The sequence below is a fragment of the Heloderma suspectum genome, chromosome 8 (genome assembly GCF_057233095.1).
Source record: "Heloderma suspectum isolate Gila_16-S chromosome 8, 16-S_ref, whole genome shotgun sequence".
In the NCBI taxonomy this organism is placed as follows: Eukaryota; Metazoa; Chordata; class Lepidosauria; order Squamata; family Helodermatidae; genus Heloderma; species Heloderma suspectum.
Window position 1 is genome coordinate 37339820 of NC_139465.1, and position 18649 is coordinate 37358468.

Sequence of the window (18649 nt, forward strand, 5' to 3'; positions counted from 1 at the left end):
CACTCTTTATTACTCAGATTTATATACTGCTTTCCACAGAGTTATTAAAGTGGTGAACATACAATGCCATACCATCAAAACAACATTAAAATATAACCGTAGAACTACACAATAAAAGTACTAAACATCAGTAAAATTGCACACTGCACTGCGTGCTGCAGGCCATAGATGGGTGGGTCACACTTCAGGGAAACCTTGTGTGAAGAAATGAGTCTTGAGAAGACGTCTAAATGTCAGAACTGTGGGGGACTGGCTAATGACAGCTTGTAATGCATTCCAGAGGGTGGGTACTGCAACACTAAACACTCAGTTACTTTATTACTCAGATTTACACTAGATCTTGCTCATTCTCACAACAGCTTTGTTGGTTACGTTATTAATATATTGCAGCTGAAGAACAAAGAGCCAAATTCTATGATGTGCTACATGGAATATAGAAGTAGAGTATAGCATCCAAGCCTCCATGCTGATGTAGAGCTCCTGCCACAAGCCCTTTATTCCAGGGGTGGGCAACTTGTGGCCCTCCAGATGTTTTGGCCTACAATTTGCCCATCTTGGCTTTACATGGTGTGCTATTGCCGTGCAGGGGTTGTGGGTGAGGAAACAGTGGAAGTGGAGATTGAGGACAAGTCTTCTGTAAGCTGCTTATACTTCCAGCATAAGATCTGCGGAAGTGCCTGCTCCTTGTGCCATGGCTTGTACCTAGTGGATGTCCTTATGTTTGGAGACAAAGAAGAGTACTGCTCTGCCCAGGTCAACCCCAGTTTCCTTCACAGGGGGCCACAGGAGCCATTATGGCACATGCCTCTGCTTACACTCAACAAACCCAGAGGGGATAACATTCGGACTCCTTAACAAACCCAGAGGGGATAGCATTCAAGTTTCGAATGCTAATAAGGAGCTGCACATGACAGAGAGGGACAGGAACTCTCCAGGGTAATTAGAAAAAGTCAAGGGAAAGAGCTTTCTTTTATACACTTCTATCCCGCACTTCATCCTCAAAGGGGAGAAAAGCTCAATACTGAAAAGTGTAAAGACATTCAGTAAAATTGCAAATACAATAAAGCCGCGTACTAAAACTAGAACTAGAACTAAACCTGATTATTACAACAGCATATAAAAGGCCTGGGCAAATTAAAAAGTCTTCATGTGGCACTGAAAGGATAACTGAGTCAGTCTTGGGGAGGGCATTCCGAAGACGGGTGCTACCCCTGAAAAGGCCCTTAATTGGGTCACCACTTACCTCACTTCTCAATGGCAGGGGGGACCTATAAAAGGGCAGGTTCATATCGGAGCAAGCTTTCCTGGAGATAAGTGGTTAGGATTTTTAAAGAGCTTCGAAGCAGACTGAAGGCCAATGCAGTTGTTTTAAGAGTGGGGAGTTAGTGTAGGAACATAGGAAACTACCTTATACTGCATTCACAGTCCATCTACCTCAATATTGTCTACCATGACTACCTGCGGGTCTCCGGGGTTTCAGACATGGATCTCTCCCAGCTGTACCTGGAGATACCATGGATTAAACATGGAACCTTTTGCATGTTCTCTACCTTTGAGCTACATCCTTTTCCCTAGAGTAGGGTAGGAGAGAAAATGAGAATATGGAAAAAAGACATTTGTGCAGGACACGGAATAATGGGCTCAAGTTACAGGAAGCCAGATTCCGGCTGAACATCAGGAAAAACTTCCTGACTGTAAGAGCAATACGACAATGGAACCAATTACCTGGGGAGGTGGTGGGCTCTCCCACACTGGAGGCCTTCAAGACGAGGCTGGACAGCCATTTGTCAGGGATGCTCTGACTTGGATTCCTGCATTGAGCAGGGGGTTGGACTCGATGGCCTTGTAGGCCCCTTCCAACCCTACTATTCTATGATTCTATTCTATGATTTTGTTGATAGTCCCAGGATTTATTTTTATTATGTTATAGGAATGATTGCTTAATAAGGTAACACCTGCTTGTTTAATTTTTCAATAACTATTTACAAGTTCTTTGATAACACCTGTCTCTGTTCCCTCCATGTGTTTGAAGTAGAATTACTACCTGAACCCCTCTTGCAAGTTTTGACAGTTTGTTTGTTCCTTCATTTCTGTATCCTGCCAACATGGCTCCAAGGAGCCTTCAGGGCCACTTACAATAGATCAAATGGTTGAGGGCTATTTTGCATATTGCAGAGACAAATAAGGATTTTTAAGATGTGTACCCATGGCAGAAAATATTAGTCAGTTGTGGCTCCTCTGGCATGTTTGTGTTTGTTTACATTGATCAAAACACATGTTCATCCACTCTGTTTTTTTAAAGGGTTGCAAAGCAAAGTTGAATTCCAGAAGAGCAATCTTGGTTGCAGTTGGCATAATGCATTATAGATAGTGACCTTTTCCCAAAGTACTTACTTCACTAACCACTCTATTTGCTATGTATTAGAGATGGTAGGCTCTAATAATCTGCTGGTTAATGTGTGAGAGAACTTCTCCCCCCACCCCCAGTTCCCTATAGAAGTAAGTTATTTGTAAAATAATTGTGTTTCAGGTGTTTTTCATTATTTCATGTAACAAGAATATAATATCAAATTACTGTGTGTAATAGCTTTGGATTTTTATTTTTAAGATTGGTTGCTATGCAGCTATGAAAAAGAAGATCTATGCAATGGGCGGTGGTTCGTATGGCAAGCTCTTTGAATCTGTTGAATGTTACGACCCAAGGATTCAGCAGTGGACAGCTATCTGTCCACTAAAAGAGAGAAGGTTAGTAAAGTGTTAAAAGATATCACCCAAGTTATATCATTGCCTTCATCCTGCATACCATCCAACATTCCACAGATGAAAATTGGGGGAATAGTTATACAGCCATATATTCAAGCACTAGCTTGGCAGCTATAGGTGACCAATATTCCATGCAGGTGAGTGAGTGAGATTTGAAGAGTCTGCCTTCCATGTGAAGATTCTGAAGCAATTGGGGCTGAAAGAGAGAAGGAAAGGGGTAAGACTAGTGTTTGGGACTCTGGTTGAATCATTGCTTAGACCAACTTGTGGAATACAGTTTTAAAGTTCATCTGGGATACTTCCTAGATGTGATCCTAGAACTTTCACAGCTGACAGTGGCCTGTAACTGAATAGTGCAGTGTGGAAGACTTCTCTACCATTGTGATTTTGAAGAGTACCATCATAAGTTGCAGTGTTGTATACTTACTGTTATTTTTACTGTTGCATTATTTGCAAATTAATTTTAACAGTATATATACAACACTGCAACTTAGGTTGGTACTCTCAGTCAACAACAGCTTAAACATTGGGGTTTTCTATTTTTAAAATGCATTACATCCTTGTAAATAAACCCTAATGTTTAAGTTGTTGACACTATCACAGATGGTATTGTGAAGGAAAAAAGGAAGAACCTGGCAGGTTTGCAGGGGGGGTGGGTCGGGGCAGGGGCAGATATGAAATTCACAAAACAGTAGTTGTGGGAATGGTAAGGCAACTGAAATCCATCAGCTTTCAACTGGTAAGGGCTCCTTTAAAAATCTTTCCTTTACATTTATATGTGAGGAAATGGCTATTGCCACAATTGCATGAAATTTTAACAGATCTTCCAGTTTTCTAAACATAAAATCTTAGATTAAGATAATGGTAACAAACATGTGTGAAAGCAATGGGTAACTAGTATTTGCTGTGGCATTTACATGTGTAAATGTTACATAGAGATTGCACCATCTCTCTCTCTCTCTCTTCGTGCGCACACGTGTGCGTGTAGGGAGGTGCCTTCACCCTAACTTCTTGTGAGGGCATTTTTCCCTTAACTTCACCTTCATTTTAAGACTGAGGCATTTTTGTTTTTGATATTGCATGTATTTCATTACATCAGAGGGGTAGTTAAAAAAGAAATCTCTCATCCTGAGTGAACGAATTCTAGATACTAGTATATTTGTCAAATTCTGCTCTTAGTGCCAAGAAAGCAGGAATGCTGAGGTAACATGGACACTTGGATTTCCTCTCCTACATTGTTTTTCAGGTTTGGGGCTGTAGCATGCGGCGTTGCTTCAGAGCTCTACGTCTTTGGTGGAGTGAGAAGTCGTGACGATAATCAATCCAGTGAGATGGTGACATGTAAATCAGAGTTCTATCATGATGAGTTCAAAAGGTAACACCGTTTCCCACAGCTTGCCAGCCTGATCTATTAACCTCTAACATGGCTGCTATCCTCTTCATATCCTCTTTGCAGTTTAGTTGAATAGTACAAATGCAACCGAACATATATACTTGGCATATAAAAGCAGACCACCGATCAGAGGATCAGTCTTCTCTGATTGGCAGCAGCTCTGCAAGATCTTGAACGAACATCTTTCTCATGCCTGCCACCTGATCCCCTTCAACTGGAGTAGCCAGGCATTGAACTAAGGACCTTCTGCATGCAAAGCATGTGCTCTACTAAGATCTAAGATCCTTCCCCTTTGAAGAAGAAGAAGAAGAAGAAGAAGTAGTAGTAGCAGAAGAAGAGGCATCTCGTTGCAGTGATAAATCTGACCCTGACATCCCCCCAACCCACCCACCCCAGTTAGTGGAATAGAATTATTTTTGTGAAAGAAGTGTTGATGTATACAGGCCTTATTGGTTTGATGTTGGTTTGATTTTCCAGCTAAATCTAATACAGACTACAAGCTGTATCTGCATAGTTTCTCTGGGTGAGAACTGGTTTGCCATTCTTTTGTGGGTTATGCTTGAAATGATAACTAAGATTGAATATTTGGGCAATGGTGCCAAGCAAGCATGCTTGTGTTCAGTGTCGTCGTTCAGTCATTAAGTCGTGTCCGACTCTTCGTGACCCCATGGACCATAGCACGCCAGGCCTTCCTGTCCTCCGCTCTCTCCCAGAGTGTGCTCAAGTTCATGTTCATTGCATCGGTGACGCTATCTAGCCATCTCATCCTCTGCCGTCCCCTTCTCCTTTTGCCTTCAATCTTTCCCAGCATCAGGGTCTTTTCCAGGGAGTTTTCTCTTTGCATTAGGTGGCCAAAATATTTTTGCTTCATCTTCAGTACCTGTCCTTCCAATGAGCAGTCAGGGTTGACTTCCTTTAGGATTGACTGATTTGACCTCCTTGCAGTCCAGGGGACTCATAAGAGTCTTCTCCAGCACCACAGTTCGAAAGCATCAATTCTTCGGCGCTCAGCCTCCTTATAGTCCAGCTCTCACAGCCATACGTTGGTACTGGGAAAACCATAGCTTTGATTAGACGGACCTTTGTCGGCAAGGTGATGTCTCTGCTTCTTACTATGCTGTCTAGGTTTGCCATAGCTTTCCTCCCAAGGAGCAAGCGTCTTTTAATTTCATGGCTACAGTCACCGTCTGCGGTGATCTTGGAGCCCAAGAAAGTAAAATCTGTCACTGCTTCCATTTCTTCCCCTTCCATATGCCAGGAAGTGATGGGGCCAGATGCCATGATCTTCGTTTTTTTAATGTTGCATTTCAGACCAGCTTTTGCACTCTCCTCTTTCACCCTCAACAAGAGGCTCTTTAGATCCTCTTCGCTTTCTGCCATTAGGGTGGTATCATCTGCGTATCTGAGGTTGTTGATAATTCTCCCGGCAATCTTAATTCTGACCTGTGATTCATCCAACCCGGCATTTCTCATGATGTATATTCTGCATATAAGTTAAATAAGCAGGGCGACAATATGCAGCCTTGTCGTACTCCTTTCCCAATTTTGAACCGATCGGTTGTTCCATGTCCGGTTCTTACTGTTGCTTCTTGACCCTCATACAGGTTTCTCAGGAGACAGGTAAGGTGGTCTGGTACTCCCATCTCTTTAAGAATTTGCCACAGTTTGTTGTGATCCACACAATCAAAGGCTTTAGCGTAGTCAGTGAAGCAGAAATAGACGTTTTTCTGGAATTCTCTTGCTTTCTCCATGATCCAGTGAATGTTGGCGATTTGATCTCTAGTTCCTCTGCCTCTTCAGAACCCAGCTTGTACTTCCGGTAGTTCTCGGTTCACTTACTGCTGAAGCCTAGCTTGTCTCTCAATGTGTTGTCACCTATACTTATGTTAACCAGAAGAGGGTGCTGTTTTACAACGTTGGTTGGTTACTCTAATAATACTTGCAAAATGCAAGTGATCTATGCCTGCTCAATAAAATGGACTACCAAATAATTAGAATATTTTATTTGGAACGATATCTATCTACTACAGTGTGGAAGTCAGCCTGTTTTGTGCTCCGTTCCTGTGAGGTGTGGGAGCAAATTGCCCCGAACAGGTGGACACTCGCTGTGCTTACTCCAAGTCTGGGTGAGGGTCACCTTGTTGAGTCATGCCCTTGCTGCCAGAGCTTCTCCTAGAATCTACCACCACAGCTTTGGGCTGTGAGAATAAACATGTTATAGTGTGGCAAAGGACTGCCCTGCGACCAGAACTGTGTCAAAAATCTGTTCCACACCAGCACCAACGATGTTCCTATTGGCAAAGGACACAACAGCTTTGTCAGAGTCATCTGCTCTGGTTGCCTCGGGAGCAGGTGACCTTTAGTGTCAGGGCCCTTTCTGGACTTGAGGGATTCCAGTACCTTTATCACCACCTGGATAAAGGTACGCCAGTATCATGCTTCTTTTAAGACAGGAATACTGGTTTGCTTCTATAGATTTTAGGGACTTCCATATCTCAGTAAGGCCATTCAGCTGCCATTTTCTGTGCCATCGGTGACAGACATTTAAAGTTTCGGGTCCTTCCCTTTGGCCTGACAACATACAGAGATAACTGGCTCTCAGTAGCCCCTTCTTGGAGAACCTTGCTTCCCCACCTTGATAATGCCTTGCTTCTTCTGTGAACATTGGACCTTTGTGTCAACAGGTGTGTGTGGGGAGACATAAATAAATACTCACACTCCCTCTCTCACTTTCTCCCTCTTTCTCCCTCCTGCCATGTTTGGGGCATGGTAGGAAAGCCCAAGTGATTTCAGAAATGCAGAAAATATAATTTCATTTAAAACAGAAATGTTTCTTTTGTGATTCATTTAAATTGCATATAGGTGATGGGATCATAGTATTTATGGGGGAGGGAGCCCATTTTACAAGCTTGTACTGGATCCCTCTAAAAGGATGGTTCAGCACTACAAAAGATCATTGGTGTGTACATTTCTGCATCCACCTGTTCTACCACAGAACCTTTGCACATAGTAATATTTTTGCCCTGCACAGGCAAATTTGTGAAACAAGTACGTTTTTCAATCACATGTCTCTTGTAGTACAAATTGCTCTACAAATTAGACTTTAAATGTTTCCTTTTCTTGCAGGTGGATCTACTTAAATGATCAGAATTTATGCATCCCAGCTAGTTCTTCATTTGTATATGGAGCTGTGCCCATTGGTGCTAGCATTTATGTGATTGGGGATCTTGATACAGGTTAGAAGCTAAACAATAAATTATCTCTGGCGGGTTTCCTTCAGTGTATGTTTTTTTTTAATTGTTTCAGAGGAACAGGTAGTTAATTTGCTCTTTAGAAGTTTTGCTTCTTACATTTTTGGAGTATTGTATGCATGGAACTCTTAGTATTTCCCACGTTTAATACTTTAGTTCTTCTAGTAGCTGTTGTTCCACTTGCTTAACATTAAATCTTACACCTAAAACCAAGCTTCAGTGCATGGCATAGATAGGGTGGTGTGTGTGGGTATGTGTGTCATCCGTTACCTTTCCACCTCAATACCTGTTGGAGAGCTGTAGGTAATTTGTATATTCTGCATTTTATTAGTGTGCTAAACATTTCATTTTTATGAACTTTGAAACAGGTGGAATCAGTATTATCTGCTTCCCCAGCTATAAGAAAGCTATAGGTAGGGAAGCAGATGAATTTACTTCCATGTATTAAAATATTCATACTCTGGCTTTTCATCCTATCATCCATTTTATGGTAATATGCTAGAATTGTTCAGTCAAGTTGTGGGGAATATACTTTTGGCAACCAAAAAACGCATCACACAGTCTGTCTCAGAAGAGTAGCCATGTGCAGTGTAGCAGAAATGGCAGTCCAGTGGCACAAATTTATCGTGGTGACATGAGCTTTTGTGGACTACAGTTCACAAATGATACATGTGATGAAGTTGGCTCTAGCCAGTGGAAGCTTGTGCCATGATAAATTCATTAGTGCCTATTATGGGATTTTAAAGCACTATGGACTACTTGAATAGCATTTATTTGTCTCACTCATTATCAATTTTGGTCAGGGTCTTTTTCTGATACTCAGAACCAGCGTTCTTTCATCAGCTTGGCAAGGGGAGCTAACGTGGGCTCTGAAAACCATCTCTTGGGCATGTGCAGCTTTTGTTGATTCATGCAGAGTGCTTTCTCATGTCTTCAGAAACAAGGTCATTAAAAGCTACATCATAAAATGGAACCTTGTCACCTCCCACAGTACTGTTGCTTACCTTAAGTCTTGCATCTTTCCAAAAGACCAGTCCAAATATTTAAATATCCCTTTTGTAAGTCAAAGTTGTCCATTTGGGCTCCATTTATTATGACTTAACCATTTAACGTCTTGCTATGAACATTTTGCCATGAATATAAGAGCTACAAACTTAATAGTGGTGGAAATTCTTGGCATCTGAACAGTCCATATGTTGCGCACTTTTATTTTAAAATGGTCCATCCTTGAAATATCATGTTCCTTGTTTTTAAAAGAAGTCGTTTACTTTACAATTGATAACTACTTTTTTGTGGCATCTTACGGTCATGGCAGATAAGGAAATGATAGGAAACAAATGTGGCAGATAGATAAATATAACAGTCGTCTATTATTTTAGCTGCATATTTGCAATAGAACTTCCCCGTATAGCAAGAGTGTAAGATCCGAAATGCGTTGTTGTTGAACTTAGTTTTGCTTTGCTGTTTTAATGGGTGGGGGATCAATTTGGAAATACGTTTCCATGAGAAATTGCATTGATCTTATTAAGTAAAGCCGTTTCCTAAATGCTGTTAAATTCTAAAACTGAACATCTCTTTCCCAATAGGTACTAATTATGACTACGTTCGAGAGTTTAAAAGAAGCACTGGAACTTGGCACCATACTAAGCCACTATTTCCATCAGATCTTCGCCGTACCGGATGTGCAGCTTTGCGTATAGCAAACTGTAAGCTTTTCCGGCTCCAGCTCCAGCAAGGATTGTTCCGCATCCGTGTTCCTTCTCCTTGAGAGTCCATCAGAAAGCTGAAGAGATGGGAAGAACTTGAGAAAGAGACCACCATAACATTATAGCTTATATACGGGAGAAACAAAAATTTTGCAACAGAAACTTAAACTGTATGCTCAGCTTTGGTATGGTAACTTAAGTTCTAACTTTAAAAAAAAAAACTGCTTAAGTGCTTAAGGCTCAGCATTTGTTTGGAAGCAAGTCATTGTACATTGAGCAATGGTTAAGGAGACACCTTCAGTTCAATTTATCTGAAGATAATTAACCATGATACTGAAGCAATTCCTTTGCTTCGAATGAGGAAGAGTGGGCAAAAAAATGAAACCTATTGAAATGGGGAGAAATAAGCAAGATGCATTTTCACCAAGGGAAATCATTATGAATAGTTCTGCTGGGTTGACCTTAGGTAGCATTGATAACTAAATAAATACTATTTGAAAATCAGTCTCACTACTATGCCAAAAGAGACTGTTAACTCCACTGTGGAGCGAGATGGGCAATTGCACCTTTATTTCAAGGCCTTCCTCACAATTTAAGGTCTGTGCCTGAAAGGATAGAATTGTACATACATCATTTTTCAGTGTGTTCCACTCCTAAGAATCTTTTTTTTTTAATATATTTAAATGGACTAAACTAAACTGAGCTAAGAAGTACAATACAATAGGGAACGGAAGATTACACAGATTTTTTTTAAAACTTTGTGTACATCAAATGATCTAAAACGGTGTGTCATATGTGGACCAGCACACAGACATTGTGTGGATTTCATATGCTGCAATAACCACTCATTTTAAGGTGGAAGTGTGTGGGGGAGGACACAGGATGGAAGCTGGGCTTTCCAGAATTCCCATACCATTGCTATGAGTGGGGTACGCAGCACGCAAAATTTTGCTTTTTTTGAAGAGCGATACTGTAAGGAGTATCTTTCCAGACAACTTGGAAGTTGCTGCAGGTTTACAGGGCTGAAAATGTTAATGACTATACTAGTACAAAAGTGAGGAAGGTAGAAGATTGATTTTTATCTTCTGGGAAGGGTGGGGAGGTGTGGAACTGTTAAATAGTAATACATTTCAGACTCAGTCTGGATAAATATATTGGGATCAAAAGCTGGTGTACAAATGACCTTTCTAAGGTATAGTCTTACTGAGTACCTTTGAATTTTAGAATGCAGTTATAGCGAATAATAGTTTTTTTGTAAGTTTTTGCTCACAAATATTAATATTTAATTGAATTATAGATAGTAAACTTTTACCGGTAGAACACTGTTTACCTCACTACGTAAGCATTATTTTGTTACTTTGTTAGTGAAACACAACAATATTAAAAAGAAGACCAGAAAAGAGCAAGGTTATTCAGCTGAAACGCTCCATAGCCTTGCACTACAACTTTTAGAATCCATATTGCTATAAGACCTAGTGTTTTCCGCTCTGAAAAGTTGTAGGACCTTAGTAGTGCCTATTACTGGGACAGATGTTGCTCTTGTTTACACTAAAATGAATCTAGAGAGGATTTTGTTGTCCTAGGGCAGGGGTGGGCCCCATGTGGCCCCTAATATGTTCCCAGCTGCTCCTGAGGCAATTATGCAAAGAGAAAGTGGTGTTGGTGGCGAAAAATTACAGCGATTTTGCTTCCCGTACACCTTGTTTCCCTGCAAAATCATCACAAGATTTTCCTGCCAATTCCCCTTTCTGTTCACGCAGCTGTCATGGTTGCAGCAAATCTAGGGGTGGGGTGTAACCCCCGGCGGGTTCTAGGGGGCACTGTGGTCCCCCAATCCCTGGAGTTTGACCACCTCTGTCCTAGAGCAACCATTGCCAACCTGAGGCCCTCCAGATATGTTGGACTGCATCTCCCATCATTCCTAGCCAGCATGACCGGTGGAGAGAAACAGATGGGAGAAGGCTGTCTTAAAGGATAATACATTCTAAAGGAGGCCACAACAAGACTACAATGTCTAAATTCTATTGAAAGAGACATTCCAAGATCCATGAAGTTTCAGCAGGATCCAGCCAAAGCTTAAGCACATTTTAGTACCATTTATGTCAAGGGAAGAGATCTACTGTGCAATCTTGTGTATATCTACTCAGACGTAAGTCCCATTAAGTTCACTAGGACTTTCTCCTAGATAAGTGTGCATAGAAGCACAGCCTTAAGCACTTGCTTAATGTCTTGACTGCAAGTTGGCTGGATCATGGCCTTCCTTCGAATCATATAACTCTTAAACAAAGAATGTATTCCATGCATTTGTGCTGTTAGGAATGCCTGTATAACCCAGAATTCAATGTATCTGATCTGTTTGCACTCTGAGATTACAACCCAACAGAGCATGTGGCTCACACAAGCAATGGAGCTCCAACTCCTGCCCCTCTCTCCCAAACCATGGACAATGGAAGCTTCTCATGGGAGCTTTCAAGCAAAGATGTTTTGTAGAAAGGCTGAAGGCTGCTTCTTGGAGTGCTCCATCCTTTCTTGCAGTCTTCCAGTTGTTTTCTGGCTGAACAGTAAATGGCAAATGTTTCCGCAGCAAGCACTTGTTCTTCACACCAACTATCCCACCCGTTACCCCCAGGCTTTGAGATTTTGTGTTGAGTGAGGGCTTCTTCAAGTATACATTTCAGGGCAGAATAAAACATTGACAAGGGTTCCTCTGAGTCATGTATGACCAGAGAACAACTCCAACTCAATGCTTACCTGCAAGTTGTCTTTCCTTGGGGTTATCTATGATGTCTTTCCGACCTACCCATCTGGACTAAAGAATATCAGTTTATGTACAAAATAAGTGAGAGAACTGCTAAAAGAAGGAGATGTATGTGTAGTTTGCTTCATTTGGGGGAACTTGATCTGCTGGTGATAATGAAGGGTACTCCCCCCCCTTTCTTTCCCTCCTAGTTATATGAGTTAGTCATTTTTAGTTGGAGTTTCTGGTGTGTTTGCAGGATTACTATTTTAAATTATATTTTCTGAGTATCCGTCCCTTTGGAACATCTCAGCCAGGAAGACTGCAGGAGTGGTTGGAGCACTGAAATGAAGCAATCTTTTCTTTCTTTGACAAAAGGGTGCCTATCTCCCAAACAGGGATGCCCCAATTGTTTGGAGTGGCTGTTCTGAAAACTCTTATCTTGCACTGGCCATGTTTTTAATTGGAAAATGTTAGCATGCCTTATTCAGAAATAAAATTCCATGCTGCGACTCTAACGTTATTGTTAAGATCTTATTTTGATTTCACTGTCATTTCAGCAAGCTTTTGTTTCGTTTTAAGAATATTAAATGCAAAATTCTTGTTGAGAAATAAACAGGATACGCAAATCTCCAAGCAGGGTATTTTTCTTCATCTTCCTCTGCAGTCCCATCCTTTGAGTGGCTATGCAGGAAATAACTGGAGTGGGATGCAACTGCTATGGAGTGGCTTTAGCACTGCACTGTCAAAGCGCACTTACTGCCCAATGCAACCCACTTTTGCTGTGGCAAAAATCTGTTGGGTGCGCGCAGTTGGACAATGTGTAGTTGAGATGTGACTGGTAATGAATATCTACATGGGTAAACTCTAGCTATTTTAGTCACCACAGAACAGTCTCATTTGGTGCAGTTCTGTGCACCAAATTTTGAGCTTTTATAGAGGAACTTGCAACTGACAAGTTGCATGGCAGGCCGAACTGGCCTCGTTGGTGGTCTCACCGGGGGGTTTTCTGGAGCTACACAGGGAAAAGCTTCTCTGCGTACCATCCCAGATATGCCAGTCTGTAAGATGATTCTGCTAACTTGTGACTTTGGAGTCAAACTGGATGTCATGCCGTTAGGTCTCTGTGGGAGGAACGGGTTGCTGCCCAGCCCCTATAAAACAGCATATAAAGGGGTGATGATTTACAGCAGGGGGAGAGAAGCCTTTACCCACCTTTTCTCCCCCAAACAATTTCTCCCTGTCTGTGTTTCTCCTGGGGAGAAACAATTTCAGGAAGAAAGAGCAGGAAGGGGGTTTGTTTCTCTCCTCCTGCTCTCCCAGGCTGCTTTATAGAAATTCAGTTCATTCTGTGTTGAATTGTGGTGCTGCCGTATCTAGTCTGACCCTTAAAGTCTTGGGCTTAGGTTCTATTTATTCTAGAATAATATCCAATCCTAACCATCTGTCATTAGCATACTCTGCTTGGACCAAGGATGGCATGATTTGTGGCTTTCGCTTGCGCAGCAGCTGTTAATACTCTTTATTTTGATAGCGAAGCAGGATTTGGCATAAATGTGCTTTAGGATGCAAGTCAAAACTACTTGTTTATCTTATGCAAACTCTGTTATTCCATTTGGAAAGAGCAGCAGTCAGAGCCTATTGAAAATTGAATTGGAATCACCTCTGAGATTCTGGTTTAAAATACCGTTATAATTTTGTTTTTAAAAATGGGGGTTAAGAGTGGAGAGAAGTACATTCCATTCTTTGTGATACTTGTCTTGGGGCTCTGAATGCTTAAAGTAACATCTAGTGGCGCAAATAGGGAGAGCTGTTTTGTTTAGTAAAATTTCTCTGCTCAATATTTGCATCAGTATAGTTTCCAAAAGCACAGAGTTTATATTGGTTGCACATAATGCAGTATGCAATAATGAAAACTGCTGTAAGTTCCGACAGTCGAGTTCTCTTTCTATGTAGGTACTGCAAATCCCATCCGTTAGAGCACAGAGATGTTTAAAATGTTGAGCTGCAAAATAAATAGTTGAGTTCTTTTGTAAATGACATTACACATCTTAGAACTTTTTAAATTGAGGTTCCACGGGGTCTTATTATTTTGTCTTAACTTATACTCCAAAACTGCCTTGGAGAACACTGCCTGTCATTCAAATAGGCACTCTGCTGTTTCATTAGTATTCTAGTGCCATGAATGTATATAGTAAATGGCAGCTGACCATTTTTATTTTTTAACTTTTGCATAAATATTTAAAACCATGAACATTATCCATTTGCTATGGTATATTTGGACCCACAGGGGAGGGCACCAACAAAGGTTGAGTGGAGCCTGCATCCCTCGCTCCCCTTCCCCAGCTCATCCATAGCACTGAATGTTCTCTGGAACATGCCAGCAATTGTTCTTAATTGTTCTTAATTACTCATCATGGCCTGGTTTGCACATAACGCTGTCCTATGGCTTATTTAACCAATGGTTTGTTGCTCTACCTAGGGTTTGTTTGGCAGATGATCAAACAAACAGTGGTTTATTTTCTCAATCCCTAGGTTGTTTGCTTCCCTCCTCCTTCACCTACTCCCACCCTGTATCCCAAAAGCCTTTGCAGTGCTGTAGTACTAGCATGTAGAGTAGCTGGGTTTTTTTTTTACCCTCCGCAGCCTGGTGAAACAACCCATGAACAACCCACTGTTCTGGGTTCGCATGTAACAACAGCCCATGATTTAAGCAACCCAGAGTTCACAACCCAATCACAACACTTTCTGGCTTTTTCATGGTTAACAAGCCATGCAGCTGAGTTCACATATCACAACAAGCCAGAATTCAACCCATACCATGGGTTAGTGTTATGTGCAAACGAGGCCAATGAGTACTTTGGTGGCTGGGGCCCTTGAGAAGAGAGAGATGACTGGATAGATCTGTGGGAAGTGCATATGGGCCTCCCATTGTGAGTTACAGCTGAGAGCAGTAGTTCACATACCCCCAAGGACAAGCCAGGAAGAGAAGAGTATGCCATTGAGACCTATGTCAGTCTCCTCCTGAATGTGCAGCCGTGAAATTTATTTTAACTGATTTCACTTGCAGAAGGAAGGTTGTACATCTTAGGTTAAGTAACCCTAAATGTGAGTTACCATAAAGGCACAAGAAGTACTTCTCAGATATAAGATTTGCGCATTGTAACCAGTGTACATCTTTGTGATACTCATGGCTCCCCCCCCCCACACACACACACACTGTTTTTCAGATGTTAACAGTGCTTTCAAAGCTTATTGGGGGGTTGTTCCTTGGCTTTTTGCATCAGCTTTTTCCTGCAATGCTGATAAGAGCAGAAGCAAGGATGAACTGAAAATCAGAAGTACTGATTCTACATTTATTTATTTATTTATTTATGATCTTAATTATTTTTTGATCTTGTTCAAATTAGCTGTATGATGAGGCTTGTATTCCAACTGTAGCCAGCATCCATCAAAACCGTTACCTTACTGTATTTACCCTTTTAACAGGGTTAAAAACTCCTTAGCATATAGATTTCTGCAACATACCAAATGTTTTAGACAAATATAGATGTTTATCCAGTGTTGAGCTTTGCACAATCTTGCACATGTTCAAAGAAAAATTTTGACTGCCCACCCACATATTTATAATAGGGTGGCTTCAGTGATGGATCTGCCAGTCCCCACACACTGGGCAAATGGGAAATGGCTCCCAAAAGTCTGCCTCAATCTGTTTTATGTCATTCAAATTATTTTATTTATTTATTTATTTGCTTTGTACCCTACTTTTCTACCCCCCAAAAATTGGCACTCTGGGTGGCTCAAATTTGACTTGGGGTTTGAACTTTTGAAGTTCTGCACTCACTCAGGGCACTGTTGCAAGGTATACTGGACATGAAAATGCTACCAAAAATGGCAGCTCTGTGCAGAGGTCTCTTCCTCTTATCCTCACTCTAACATAAGTATACTTTGTGTTTCTTCTCTGCCCCTGCTTCTCCTTATGGAGCCAGTAGCAACCATCGAAGACCTGCTTCTTAGTGTTTACCCCCAACTGAATATCTAGACATTCTTTGGCTTGAAACCTGGTTGAGCATTTATGAATAAGCAGCTCACCTAAAGCCTCTGTGAACTGCTCCGGTGAAGTTCAGTTGACAAAGAATGGTATATCTGAAATAGTTTTGGTACTGTTGAAGTTTTCTGTCTGTCGAACTTGCCAGTTACTGTTTATTAAAGAAAGCGTTGGTTTTACAGTGTAAAATAGAAGAATAGTGTAAGCATTTCCAAGTGCCTAATAAAATGGACTTAAGAGGGGTTTTTCCCTCTGTAGATGATGAGTGCTGCTTTTGTACCATATAGTGGACTACTCAGTAGAGTATAATCAACAGATACATTAAATAAGCATATTTGGAGATTATTCTTAATCCTAAACTAACCTGCCTTTGTTGTCATCTGTATCTAATATTATGAAATTGTCAAATGTTTAAAATAGTTTTGAGGTAATATCAATACCTTTATTATTCTAATAAAGCCTTAAAAGCAAGTAGGCAGGCAGGAAGTTTTAACAATTTAAATTCTTCTGTTAGGTGCTCTGCATGCCACTTTAATAGAGAGACAGACGGGGGAAAGACAGGTAGAAAAGAACCAAATGTATCTGTTGATTGGTTGCTTAAATTAGGAGGCTGAGAGCGTGCTCCGCTGGCTATGGGTGCAATCCAGAGCCAATAAAATGGTTGAGTATGGTCATTGAATCCAACTAAATGTGAATTCTATTCTTTGGCCTTTGCTTATTTAACAAGATCATACTGAAGTGAAAGGAAACAATGTTCTTATGGTTGCTTGATTGATCCGAAGTTCATTAATTAGATATAAAATGTAGTTGCCTCTTCTGAGTCTTCACCTACTGTACACAAGCTATTTCTCTAAATTAATAGTTGCTAACTCTTTGTTAAAACTCTTCGTAAAAACAGTGTTAGAATTCACCCTTTTAGTATAGCTCCAGCTGATGTAACCATTTGGTGTGCTTGAACACCAGGGTCAAACCACAGCCTGAACTCTCCTGGTGCAGAATTGCACCATGATACGACCAGTTATCTTTGGAAATTTAAATGTTCTTGCGTTAATGCGTTAAATAGGAATTCTGCACAGGCGGCCTCTAGTTCCCTCATATTTCTAGTAACACAATAGGAAACTGTTTCTTCATTTAACAGTAAACAATACAGAATGGTACTTAATGCTTCTGCTAGTTTAAGAACTAGCAAAATGCACATCATTATAATGGTGCTGTCTGTACTGAGGTAAAGTTTATGCGTTCCAGTGGTGCAGAGCAAATAGTTGCTGGTGTTTACTCCCAATTGAACATCCTGTAGGGAGCCTACAAGAGACAAGGCACCCAGAAGAATGGTTTTGGTCTTACTGCACTAGTATCCCCAAGTGTAGAACAGTAAGACTTCTTCCATTCCCCTGGTCTTAACTGCTCCCCAGTCCCTCCTCTCAGGTCCCATCACCTACCAACAACTCTGCAAGAGAACTGTTGGCTTGTGTTTTATCTTTCTTGTTAATCACCTGAGATAATCTGTTGAAAAAAGAGGTGGGATATAAATATAATAAACACACTCCACATAGAACTGAAATTAGTCCCTCCGTGTAAGAATGGAATTCAGCGTTGTACTCCTTTTCATGTTTGATTTCAGCTGCATTGAAGTGAAAATTTATTTAATTCACTTGCATTTAAACAGTTAACTATAGCAAAATAAAAACAAGTGCAGGTTAAAGCAGGAATTTCCAGCCTTTGCTTCTCAGGTAAAGCAGAATAACCACTTAACATATGTGCAAAGATAGCCTTTGCTCACTTCGTTTAGTCGCTTTTTCTTCTGCTTGATACCAAGGGCCTTGTTCTTCTATTCTTAAAGGTGCTATTGTGACATAACTTCTGAATTCTTTACCACTCTGCTTGAAACATTTAAATTAATCTGTTACTTGAACGTTAACTATTAGTTGATGGTGACCAGTTGTTTGTCCCTCTCTCTTTGGTTAATTGATGACAGGCAAAATGATCCATATTTAATTTAGAGCTTTTTTGTGAATAGCCTTTACTCTGTCCTCAGCTACACATTCCATTAAATATAACCACCACCCTTTATTGAACAATAGTCTTTTTTGCAATCTATGCATTGCTTTTAAATGTTGGACTGTTTCCTTTAACATGGGGAATTTTTTTCTCAAAATATTCACTAATGAAATAGTTCAGATGGATGTTCTCAAGGCGCATTTCTGTTCCCAAGAGGTGTCAGTCGATAAATATGAAAGAGTTACCTGACCTTTTTTTTTTTTTTTTTAGGAAGTTACTTTAAATGTATGCTAACTTTCTCACCTCTTGTAGGTTTTCAAGAGACCCTATGTCAATTCCATAGCTATGAAACTTGGAAAAATAGGCTGCCAGCTGGAAACTAATGACAAAAACTGAAAGTTTTTCAATTTACTTAAAGTTCTCCTACAAAGGACGGAAGATAGTCAAACTAGACATGATGTTAAGCATGTCATTATGTCTCTTGTGTTTCTCTACCCCCCCCCCCTTTTTTTAATGGCAGTGAGATCCTTCAGTCTGGATTAGGACTACTGCCCAAGGAGGAAGGAATTCAACCCCTTCTATCCTATGCTGTTGTCTCACGAAAAATTGCCCCCTCCAAGCTGCTATTTGTCCCTGAAACAATAAATAGCTTAGGGATGGTGATTTTTGGCAAGAAAACAGCACAGGGTGTTCCCCCGGCCCCCCGCTGTACCATTATCCTCTGGATTTAGGCCTCCCCATAGCTGCTATTTT

The 18649-nt window shown here is 40.8% G+C and overlaps 1 protein-coding gene across 5 annotated transcripts in view; it reads left to right on the forward strand.

Moving 5' to 3' along the window:
* GAN (gigaxonin) overlaps window positions 1–9361 on the forward strand; it is a 53832-nt gene extending 44471 nt beyond the window's left edge. Inside the window, exons 8-12 of one of the 5 annotated variants that reach the window (XM_084811978.1) lie at window positions 2609–2745; window positions 4010–4138; window positions 7283–7392; window positions 8211–8351; window positions 8994–9077. In XM_084811978.1, the coding sequence (XP_084668104.1) occupies window positions 2609–2745; window positions 4010–4138; window positions 7283–7392; window positions 8211–8314 (480 nt within the window). In that variant the 3' untranslated portion in view covers window positions 8315–8351; window positions 8994–9077. Of the gene's footprint in view, window positions 1–2608; window positions 2746–4009; window positions 4139–7282; window positions 7776–7832 lie in introns of all 5 variants that reach the window. The other 4 variants (XR_014784606.1, XM_084811977.1, XM_084811976.1 and 1 more) reach the window with 4 other exon arrangements.
* Window positions 9362–18649: the final 9288 nt, after the last annotated feature.